Below are 12,427 nucleotides of genomic sequence, written 5' to 3'. Positions count from 1 at the left end.
TCCAGATATAGGCTACTACTACTACTATACAGATATAGGCGTACAGAATGAGACTAATTTGTTAACTTTCTATCATAATATATTTTTTATAACGAAAGGCATTATATAGTTAAATTAAAGTGGTAACTCTGGTTGGCCAAAAACAATCTTCCTCACCTCCAGTCCAACTGTCTGAGTCAGTTGGAGCACTGGTACGCACTGCCTTCCTAGGCCGGCATAGCTAAGCCTAATAATAGCCAGTCGGTGGTCACTGCCTTCCTAGGCCTGCATAGCTAAGCCTAATGCCAGGCGGTGGTCACTGCCTTCCTAGGCCTGCATAGCTAAGCCTAATGCCAGCCGGTGGTCACTGCCTTCCTAGGCCTGCATAGCTAAGCCTAATAATAGCCAGGCGGTGGTCACTGCCTTCATAGGCCTGCATAGCTAAGCCTAATAATAGCCAGTCGGTGGTCACTGCCTTCATAGCTAAGCCTAATGCCAGGCGGTGGTCACTGCCTTCATAGGCCTGCATAGCTAAGCCTAATGCCAGCCGGTGGTCACTGCCTTCCTAGGCCTGCATAGCTAAGCCTAATAATGGCCAGTCGGTGGTCCCTGCCTTCATAGGCCTGCATAGCTAAGCCTAATAATAGCCAGTCGGTGGTCACTGCCTTCATAGGCCTGCATAGCTAAGCCTAATAATAGCCAGTCGGTGGTCACTGCCTTCCTAGGCCTGCATAGCTAAGTCTAATGCCAGCCGGTGGTCACTGCCTTCCTAGGCCTGCATAGCTAAGCCTAATAATAGCCACGCGGTGGTCACTGCCTTCATAGGCCTGCATAGCTAAGCCTAATAATAGCCAGTCGGTGGTCACTGCCTTCATAGGCCTGCATAGCTAAGCCTAATAATAGCCAGGCGGTGGTCACTGCCTTCATAGGCCTGCATAGCTAAGCCTAATAATAGCCAGTCGGTGGTCACTGCCTTCATAGGCCTGCATAGCTAAGCCCAATGCCAGCCGGTGGTCACTGCCTTCCTAGGCCTGCATAGCTAAGCCTAATAATAGCCAGGCGGTGGTCACTGCCTTCCTAGGCCTGCATAGCTAAGCCTAATGCCAGCCGGTGGTCACTGCCTTCCTAGGCCTGCATAGCTAAGCCTAATAATAGCCAGTCGGTGGTCACTGCCTTCCTAGGCCTGCATAGCTAAGCCTAATAATGGCCAGTCGGTGGTCCCTGCCTTCATAGGCCTGCATAGCTAAGCCTAATAATAGCCAGTCGGTGGTCACTGCCTTCATAGGCCTGCATAGCTAAGCCTAATAATGGCCAGTCGGTGGTCACTGCCTAAAATATAAAAATACCAGGTTACACAGGAGAAAAGTGATTTATTCTCGGGATTGAACATTTGTAAAATAGTGGGAAAATATTAAATATCATTTTAGCATTGGTGTCCAAAAACCAATGCAAGTCAATATTCCGTTTCACAGGGTTTGCACCAGTAGGACTCACTTGAAGAGGTTGTCCATGATGTAGCGGTAGTTGGGTTGGTTGCTCTCAGGCATGTAACACACGGCAAACACTATGATGGCATTCAGGCCATCTCCATAGTAACCTGGAACACATCACAGAGGTTCAAACACGCCACAACACAACCTGCTCTGCATGGGGCATTGTTACTGTAAAAATGTTTTTTTTTTTTTTATATAATTGGTCCAATACCCTCTTGAAGGACTAGGGTTATGTGTTAGGGTCTGGGGTCAGGGGTTACCTCCGTGGTTGATGACCCTCTTGTAGGGTTCTATTGCCTTCATGTCGACTTTGTGTTCCTGGTCTCCTATACGGAACACTCTCCAGCGCCGCCCCTCCTCCCGCTCCTCGGAGGCCGAGTACACCTGGACCGACTCCACCCCCTTCTGCAGAACTTCCGTGGTCTTGGGCTTCGGCAGGTCGTCTGAGAAGAGGAGGTTCTTTTTAACTATTTTCCTACCTTCCCTTTATCCAATAACACTCCATTTATATTTGAAATGCTTCATATTGTGGGGAATTATGACATGCTGAGTGCAACAAATAACCATTTAAATATAATATATGCCCCTGATCAACAGTAATGGCCAATCAGACGAACGATTCAGACAGTGATCATACGAATGGTACATCAAACATGCAACAATCAAAACGGAAATAATATGGAGGATTTAGTCTTCACATTGTGGACAGACAATGACATGGCATTGGTGCTCAACACTTAAGAAACACCTCACTACAGAATAGACTGCCTTTTATTTAAAGCCCTGTCTAAAGCGGGGGTATATGAAACATAGAAAAAATATATAACTTACCCTAACCCTATTAGCCCAAACAAACACATTGAATAACAGATTCACTACATGGAACAACATAGTCCACCATAAAAAATCTAAAGGAAGTTTGTTCTGAAGTGTCTGTCCTATATCTGAGTGATACAAGAAAGATCAGGAAACATGTATTTTTTACATGTATTTAACCCCTTACTTTTGTCACTAAAGTGTCTCCATATATACTTCCATAAATTATTTTGACTGGTACCAGAGGACCTTCAGTCGAGTCTTGTGAGACCTGAGGGCGTCCTAGAGCAAAACATGTACGCGTTCATGAGCGTCTCACCTTTCCACAGAGGGGTCATAGTGGTTTGTAGGCCAAATCGTTCGGCCGCTACAGACGATTTGGTGAGAAGACCCATTTTGGGGATGTCACACGGTCTGACAAACACAGATCTAGCTCTGTCACCACAAATGCAGAAGTGTTACATAGGCATATGCGGTGGATTGAGATGCATCCAATGCAAAACAAATCACTTGCTTAAACTGACTGATTTTAACGGGATTAGATTTATGCACCTTAGGGGGTTAAACATCCGTCCTAGTACCAGGATGGAACAGCATTCCAAAACGGCACCAGTTTTCCTTTTAATATGTTACATCATAGAAACATAGCTAAATAAGAATAAGAACATGCTTGTACATGACCAACAATGTACACAAAAACGACTCAAAACAGAAGAAATATCCCTTGATTTGTTCACGGTAAAACAGAAGAAATATCCCTTGATTTGTTCACATAGTTGATGCAAAGAAGCAAAAGTATATTTGGTTGATTGACCAGGCAGTATGTCCATGAGACCTTACCACACTTGTTGTTGACCTGGGAACTGTTGCCAAGACAACAAGGGTAACAGTCCTTCCAGATGACAGAGGCCGGCAGCAGAGCGGAAACACAGAAACAACACAACACCATTTAAACCTGAACCATTTAACTACAGTTAACTGGCCCCATACAACTGTCAGGGTTAGGTTGCCCCAGAACTATTGAACCAGGCTTAGTGGAGTCAGCTCCTAGGACAGACCAGTGTCCTGTCCTGGGATAGACTATGTCCTGTCTTGGTTTATGTACCCAGGCAGTTAGCTGGATAGGTTCATGTACCCAGGCAGTTGCTGGATAGGTTCATGTACCCAGGCAGTTAGCTGGATAGGTTGAGGTACCCAGGCAGTTAGCTGGATAGGTTCATGTACCCAGGCAGTTAGCTGGATAGGTTCATGTACCCAGGCAGTTAGCTGGATAGGTTGATGTACCCAGGCAGTTAGCTGGATAGGTTAATGTACCCAGGCAGTTAGCTGGATAGGTTGATGTACCCAGGCAGTTAGCTGGATAGGTTAATGTACCCAGGCAGTTAGCTGGATAGGTTGATGTACCCAGGCAGTTAGCTGGATAGGTTGATGTACCCAGGCAGTTAGCTGGATAGGTTGATGTACCCAGGCAGTTAGCTGGATAGGTTAATGTACACAGGCAGTTAGCTGGATAGGTTCATGTACCCAGGCAGTTAGCTGGATAGGTTAATGTACCCAGGCAGTTAGCTGGATAGGTTCATGTACCCAGGCAGTTAGCTGGATAGGTTCATGTACCCAGGCAGTTAGCTGGATAGGTTCATGTACCAGGCAGTTAGCTGGATAGGTTCATGTACCCAGGCAGTTAGCTGGATAGGTTCATGTACCCAGGCAGTTAGCTGGATAGGTTCATGTACCCAGGCAGTTAGCTGGATAGGTTCATGTACCCAGGCAGTTAGCTGGATAGGTTCATGTACCCAGGCAGTTAGCTGGATAGGTTCATGTACCCAGGCAGTTAGCTGGATAGGTTCATGTACCCAGGCAGTTAGCTGGATAGGTTCATGTACCCAGGCAGTTAGCTGGATAGGTTCATGTACCCAGGCAGTTAGCTGGATAGGTTCATGTACCCAGGCAGTTAGCTGGATAGGTTCATGTACCCAGGCAGTTAGCTGGATAGGTTCATGTACCAGGCAGTTAGCTGGATAGGTTCATGTACCCAGGCAGTTAGCTGGATAGGTTCATGTACCCAGGCAGTTGCTGGATAGGTTCATGTACCCAGGCAGTTAGCTGGATAGGTTCATGTACCCAGGCAGTTAGCTGGATAGGTTCATATACCCAGGCAGTTAGCTGGATAGGTTCATGTACCCAGGCAGTTGCTGGATAGGTTCATGTACCCAGGCAGTTAGCTGGATAGGTTCATGTACCCAGGCAGTTAGCTGGATAGGTTCATGTACCCAGGCAGTTGCTGGATAGGTTCATGTACCCAGGCAGTTGCTGGATAGGTTCATGTACCCAGGCAGTTGCTGGATAGGTTAATGTACCCAGGCAGTTAGCTGGATAGGTTCATGTACCCAGGCAGTTAGCTGGATAGGTTCATGTACCCAGGCAGTTAGCTGGATAGGTTCATGTACCCAGGCAGTTAGCTGGATAGGTTCATGTACCCAGGCAGTTAGCTGGATAGGTTGATGTACCCAGGCAGTTAGCTGGATAGGTTGATGTACCCAGGCAGTTAGCTGGATAGGTTGATGTACCCAGGCAGTTGCTGGATAGGTTCATGTACCAGGCAGTTAGCTGGATAGGTTCATGTACCCAGGCAGTTAGCTGGATAGGTTCATGTACCCAGGCAGTTAGCTGGATAGGTTGATGTACCCAGGCAGTTAGCTGGATAGGTTGATGTACCCAGGCAGTTAGCTGGATAGGTTCATGTACCCAGGCAGTTAGCTGGATAGGTTGAGGTACCCAGGCAGTTAGCTGGATAGGTTAATGTACCCAGGCAGTTAGCTGGATAGGTTTGCAGTGGGGAGAACAAGTATTTGATACACTGCCAATTTTGCAGGTTTTCCTACTTACAAAGCATGTAGAGGTCTGTAATTTTTTATCAAAGGTACACTTCAACTGTGAGAGACGGAATCTAAAACAAAAATCCAGAAAATCACATTGTATGATTTAAGTAATTCATTAGCATTTTATTGCATGACATAAGTATTTGATACATCAGAAAAGCAGAACTTAATATTTGGTACAGAAACCTTTGTTTGCAATTACAGAGATCATACATTTCCTTTAGTTCTTGACCACACTGCAAATTAATTACTTAAAAATCATACAATGAGACTTTCTGGATTTTTGTTTTAGATTCCGTCTCTCACAGTTGAAGTGTACCTATGATAAAAAATTACAGACCTCTACATGCTTTGTAAGTAGGAAAACCTGCAAAATTGGCAGTGTATCAAATACTTGTTCTCTCCACTGTATGTACCCAGAGAATAAGTTGGATAGATAATTTTAACATGGCAGTTAGCGGGAGGGCCTTTTTCAACTCTAATGGCTAGGGTTGGATCCTCTGGAGTCCTAAAGCTGAGGGAGAACTTCACTGAGACTCACACACTACTACTATTTTCCCAGGTTAGGACATACAAAGTTGATTTACTGTTTAACAGATTTATTTACTTTTAATTGAGGCGAGCAAGTAATTTGTATATTTTTTAAGCATTATTAAAAATAAAAAAATTTGGACCCCTTGTAAAAAAAATACTGAACAACCGTATTACCACGCCTAGCGACCTTACCACGCCTAGCGACCTTACCACGCCTAGCGACCTTACCACGCCTAGCGACCTTACCACGCCTAGCGACCTTACCACGCCTAGCGACCTTACCAAGAGATTTGAGCTTTTTTATAATGATTTTGAAATGACCAGTTTCATTCAAATCAAATTGCTATTTGTCACATGCACCGAATACAACAGTGAAATGCTACTTACGAAGCCTTAACCAACAATGCAGTTAAAAAGTAAGATAAAACTAAATAAAAAGGAAATAGGAACACAAAAACAATAACGATGCTACTGAACAAAAATATAAAATGTAACATGTAACAATTTCAAACATGTCACTGAGTTACAGATCATAAGGAAATCAGCCAATTTAAATGCATTCATAAGGCCCTAATCTATTGATTTTACAAGACTGGGAACACAGATATGCATGTCTTTAATGACTTGGATCAGAAAACAAGTCAGTATCTGCTGTGACCACCACTTGCCTCATGCAGCGTGACATCTTCGCATAGCGTTGATCAAGCTGTTGATTGTGGCCTGTGGAATGTTGTCCCACTCTTCAATGGCTGTGCAAAGTTGCTGGATATTGGCCAGAACTGGAACACGCTGTCGTACATGTCGATCCAGAGCATCCCAAACATGCTTAATGGGTGACACGCAGGCCATGGAAGAACTAGGTCATTTTCAGCTTCCAGGAAATGTGTACATGCAGTCATTGTAAATATGAATTTGTTCTTAACTGACTTGCCTAGTTAAATAAATACATGAAAATAATCATTATCATGCTGAAACATGAGGTGATGGAGGTGGATGAATGGCACGACAATGGGCCTCAGGGTCGTCACGGTATCTCTGTTCATTCAAATTGCCATTGTTAAAATGCAATTGTGTTAGTTGTCCGTAGCTTATGCCTGCCCATACCATAACCCCACAGCCACCATTGGGGTACTCTGTTCAAATCATTGACATCAGCAAGCCTACACGACGCCATCTGCCCGGTAGAGTTGAGAGAACAGTTTATGAATTGGGTGGTTGGAGTCTAACAATTTTTGGGGCCATCCTCTGACACAGCCTGGTATAGAGGTCCTGGATGGCAGGAAGCTTGGCCCCAGTGATGTACTGGGCCGTACTCACTACCCTCTGTAGCACCTTCTGGTCGGATGCCGAGCAGTTGCCATACCAGGCAGCCAGTCAAGATGCTCATGATGGTGCAGCTGTAGAACTTTGAGGGTCCATGCCAAATCTTTTCAGCATTCGGAGGGGGAAGAGGAGTTGTCGTGCCCTCTTCACAACTGTGTTTGTCTGCTTGGACCATGGTAGATCCTTAGTGATGTGGACACAGAGGAACTTGAAGCTCTCAACCCACTCCATTACAGCCTCGTCAATGTGAAAGGGGGCGTGTTTGGCCCTCCTTTTCCTGTAGTCCACAATCATCTCCTTTGTCTTGCTCACATTGAGGGAGAGGTTGTTGTTCTGGCACCACACTTCCAGGTCTCTGACCTCCTCCCCATAGGCTGTCTCATCGTCATCGGTGGTCAGGCCCACCACCGTTGTGTCGTCTGCAAACTTAATGATGGTGTTGGAGTCGTGTGCGGCCAGGGAGTACAGGAAGGGACTGAGCACACCCCCCCCCCCCCCGAGAGGCACCCGTGTTGAGGGTCAGCGTGGGGGCTGTTGTCTACCCTGTCCACCTGGGGGGCTTTGCACATGGTGATCTTAGGCTTGTGTGCGGCTGCTTGGCCAAGGAAACCTATTTCATGAAGCTCCCAACGAGCAGTTCTTGTGCTGAAGTTGATTCCAGAGGCAGTTTGGAACTCGGAAGTGAGTGTTGCAACCGAGGACAGACGATTTTTACGCGCTACACACTTCAGCACTCCCGAGCAATTACAATTGACCGGGGAAGCTCTAACAGGGCAGAAATTTGACCAACTTTTTGAAAAGGTAGCATCCTACGACAATGAAACTTTGAAAGTCTATGTGCTCTTCAGTAAGACCATTCTACTGCCAATGTTTGTCTATGGAGATTGAATGGCTGTATGCTCAACTTCATACACCTGTCAGCAATGGGGATGGCTGAAATAGCCAAATCCATTAATCTGAAGGTGTGTCCAAATACTTTTGTATATATAGTGTACTTTGAACAAGGTTTCAGTTTCAATTAATCGAAAATGTGAAAAGGCAATCTGCATAAAGGCAAAGGGGCATTTTGAGCGTTCCTTTAATCTACTTGTGTATAAGTGAAGCTTTTAGAGAGAGGTTTAGTGCTTTTATATTTAATAATCTCAACCCACCCAGTTCATATTCATTATATAGATGGGCTGGTTTAGCATCCCAGATAAAGTGAAACAAAATGGAGCTCATGATTTGAAAAGCAAATCAGTAGTAGGCAGTAAGTGGGTAAACCAGTAGGCAGTAAGTGGGTAAAAAGATACGCGGTAGGCAGTAAGTGGGTAAACCAGTAGGCAGTAAGTGGGTAAACCGATACGCGGTAGGCAGTAAGTGGGTAAACCGGTATGCGGTAGGCAGTAAGTGGGTAAACCGGTAGGCAGTAAGTGGGTAAACCAGTAGGCAGTAAGTGGGTAAACCGATACGGGGTAGGCAGTAAGTGGGTAAACCAGTAGGCAGTAAGTGGGTAAACCGATATGCGGTAGGCAGTAAGTGGGTAAACCGGTAGGCAGTAAGTGGGTAAACCAGTAGGCAGTAAGTGGGTAAACCAGTAGGCAGTAAGTAAGTAAACCGATATGCGGTAGGCAGTAAGTGGGTAAACCAGTAGGCAGTAAGTGGGTAAACCAGTAGGCAGTAAGTGGGTAAACCAGTAAGCAGTAAGTGGGTAAACCAGTAGGCAGTAAGTGGGTAAACCGATATGCGGTAGGCAGTAAGTGGGTAAACCGATACGTGGTAGGCAGTAAGTAGGTAAACTGATATGCGGTAGGCAGTAAGTGTGTAAACCAGTAGGCAGTAAGTGGGTAAACCGATACGCGGTAGGCAGTAAGTGGGTAAACCGGTAGACAGTAAGTGGGTAAACCGATACGCGGTAGGCAGTAAGTAGGTAAACCGGTAGGCAGTAAGTGGGTAAACCAGTAGGCAGTAAGTGGGTAAACCAGTAGGCAGTAAGTGGTAAACCGGTAGGCAGTAAGTGGGTAAACCGGTAGGCAGTAAGTGGGTAAACCGGTAGGCAGTAAGTGGGTAAACCGGTAGGCAGTAAGTGGGTAAACCGGTAGGCAGTAAGTGGGTAAACCGGTAGGCAGTAAGTGGGTAAACCGGTAGGCAGTAAGTGGGTAAACCAATATGCGGTAGGCAGTAAGTGGGTAAACCGATATGCGGTAGGCAGTAAGTGGGTAAACCGATATGCGGTAGGCAGTAAGTGGGTAAACCGATATGCGGTAGGCAGTAAGTGGGTAAACCGATATGCGGTAGGCAGTAGGTGGGTAAACCGATATGCGGTAGGCAGTAGGTGGGTAAACCGATATGCGGTAGGCAGTAGGTGGGTAAACCGATATGCGGTAGGCAGTAGGTGGGTAAACCGATATGACTATGGAGTTAATCGGTGTAATTGTTCTATAAATAAACCGGTATTTACCTCTCCGTGGTTGCAGGATGTCTATTTTTACTAGCTCATTTATATATATTTTGCAGTGGTGTAAAGTACTTAAGTAAAAATACTTTAAAGTACTACTTAAGTAGTGTTTTGGGGTGTGTGTACTTTACTATTTATAGTTTTGACTACTTTTACTTGACTACATTCCTAAGGAAATTATGTACTTTTTACTCCATACATGTTACCTGACACCCAAAAGTACTCGATACATTTTGAATGCTTAGCAGGACAGGAAAATGGACTGATTCACGGACTTATCAAGGCAACACACGGTCTTCCCTTCTGCTTGGCGGACTCACTAAACACAAACGCATCTTTTGTCAATGATGTCTGAGTGTTGGAGTGTGCCCCTGGCTATCCATACATTTTAAAAAACAAGAAAAATCTGCTTTACTTTTGATACTTAAGAATATTTTAGCAATTACATTTACTTTTGATAAAGTACACTTAGAACCGAATACTTTTAGACTTACTCAAGTAGTATTTTACTGGGTGACTTTCACTTGAGAAACTTTCTATTAAAAAGGTATGTATACTTTTACTCAAGTATGACAATTGGGTACTTTTTCCACCACTGATCTTTTGGGATATGATTATCAAGTACAGTGCATTCAGAAAGTATTCAGACCCCTTGACGTTTTCCACATTGTTATGTTACAGCCTTATTCAAATTATATATTTTTTTAACTCAATTTACACACAATACCCCCATAAAGACAAAGGGAAAACAGGTTTTATGAAATTTTTGGAAATGTATTAATAAAAACACCAAAATATCTTCCTTATATAAGTATTCAGTATCCCTTTGCCATGAGACTTGAAATTGAGCTCAGGTGCATCGTTTCCATTGATCAATCTTGAGATGTTTTTACAACTGGATTGGAGTCCACCTGTGGTAAATTCAATTGATTGGACATGATTTGGAAAAGCACACACCTGTCTATATAAAAGGTACCACAGTTGACAGTGTATGTCAGAGCAAAAACCAAGCCATGAGGTCGAAGGAATTGACCGTAGAGCTCCGAGACAGGATTCTGTTGAGGCACAGATCTGGGGAAGGGTACCAAGAACACTGTGGCCTCCATCATTCTTAAATGGAAGAAGTTTAGAAGCACCAAGACTCTTCCTTGAGCTGGCCACCCGGACAAACTGAGCAATTGGGGGAGAAGGGCCTTGGTCAGGGAGGTGACCAAGAATCCGATGGTAACTCTGTGGAGATGGGAGAACCTTCCAGAGGGACAACCAGCTCTGCAGCACTCCACCAATCAGGCCTTTATGGAAGAGTGGCAAGACGGAAGTCACTCCTCAGTAAAAGGCATGACAGCCCGCTTGGAGTTTGCCAAAAGGCATCTAAACGACTCTCAGACCATGAGAAACAAGTTTCTCTGGTCTGATTAAACCAAGATTGAACTCTTTGGCCTGAATGCCAAGTGTCACATGGTGGTGGCAGCCTCATGCTGTGGGGATGTTTCTCAGCGCAGGGACTGGGAGACTAGTCAGGATTGAGGGAAAGATGAAGAGAGCAAAGTTCAGAAAGATCCTTGATGAAAACTGTCTCCAGAGCACTCAGGATCTCTGGGGTGGGGCGAAGGTTCACCTTCCAACAGAACAACGACACTAAGCACACAGCCAAGACAATGCAGGAATGGCTTCAGGACAAGTCCCTGAATGTCCTTGAGTGGCCCAGCCAGAGCCTGGACTTGAAACCGATCGGACATCTCTGGAGACCTGAAAATAACTGTGCAGCAACGCTCCCCATCCAACCTGAGAGCTTGAGATGATCTGCAAGGAAGTATGGGAGAAACTCCCCAAATACAGGTGTGCTAAGCTTGTAGCGTCATACCAAAGAAGACTTGAGGCTGTAATCACTGCCAAAGGTGCTTCAACAAAAGTACAGAGTAAAGGGTCTTGATACTTATGTAAATGTAATAAAATGCATTTATTTATTTATATATATATATATATATATATATATATATATATATATATATATATATATATATATATATATATATATATATATATATATATATATATATATATATATATATATATATATATATATATATATATATATATATATATATATATATATATATATATAAAAAGAGAGGAGAGAGAGGAGTCCGTGTTGGTCTGACATATAGCACGTTTCTGTCTATTTGAGCTGGTTAGTATGTGTAGTATGTCTAACATAGCTTTTTTTATTTTTATATATATAAAAATGTTAAAAAGCTATATATTGTTTAGAAGAACTGCACTTTCTGGAGAACCGAGTTAGGAAATCTGTGGAATTAGAGTATGATGAGAAAACACAAGGATCTGGATTACATCTTCAAACTAAGGGCAACCATGGCTTACGTGACATGGAGAAGTGTCCAACCATGATGTATATGGGTAAGATGGTCTAGCTAGCTACATTTTCAGATATTACACAATTCTAATTTTGACAAAGTTGTTTCCTTTCCAAGTTAAAGTGTGCTGTTAGCTAGCTAGCTAACGTTAGTTGGCTGGCTCGCTAGCTAACGTTAAGTGTATGATCTTATTATTCGTATCTCAGAGGCATTTGCTTGGCTAGTTAAAGCCGGATGTTAGCTAGCTACATTGAACCTGATTGGTTATGCAAGTAACCATTTCGGGTACGTTTGTAATTCAGCCATGTACTTCAGAGCACTCTCGTCTGAGTGTGCCAGAGTGCAGAATAACTGATACATTTACGAATGCTGAATAACCATTAAATATGTCCAGTGTCAGTAAACGTCGGCAAAAAAGCGTTATCAAAATGTTGCCAGCAGCACAGTTAGTCACAAACGCCCTGGATAACATGAAAACAGCCTAACCAGCTCTGCTAGGGCAGGTAAAATGGTCAGAGTGGGGTGTTCTCTCATTTGAGTCTAGCTAGCTAGCCAATTAGCTTGGGTGCTTGACTGCTGTTGGGAGGTCAG

At 44.0% G+C, this 12,427-nt stretch overlaps 1 protein-coding gene across 6 annotated transcripts in view; it reads right to left on the bottom strand.

Moving 5' to 3' along the window:
* bnip2 (BCL2 interacting protein 2) overlaps window positions 1-12,427 on the bottom strand; it is a 71,337-nt gene that overhangs the window by 33,629 nt on the left and 25,281 nt on the right. For all 6 annotated transcript variants that reach the window (XR_005040873.1, XR_005040871.1, XR_005040874.1 and 3 more), the window contains exons 5-6: window positions 1,733-1,915; window positions 1,474-1,576 (exon numbers count right to left, since the gene is read on the bottom strand). Coding sequence is in view for 1 of the 6 variants with exons in the window: in XM_036968714.1 (XP_036824609.1) it covers window positions 1,474-1,576; window positions 1,733-1,915 (286 nt within the window). In the remaining 5 variants the exon portion in view is untranslated. The remainder of the gene's footprint in view (window positions 1-1,473; window positions 1,577-1,732; window positions 1,916-12,427) is intronic.

The sequence above is a fragment of the Oncorhynchus mykiss genome, chromosome 30 (assembly GCF_013265735.2).
Source record: "Oncorhynchus mykiss isolate Arlee chromosome 30, USDA_OmykA_1.1, whole genome shotgun sequence".
In the NCBI taxonomy this organism is placed as follows: domain Eukaryota; kingdom Metazoa; phylum Chordata; class Actinopteri; order Salmoniformes; family Salmonidae; genus Oncorhynchus; species Oncorhynchus mykiss.
Note: the sequence above shows the minus strand (reverse complement) of the source record. Positions and strands in the feature narration are given on the sequence as shown.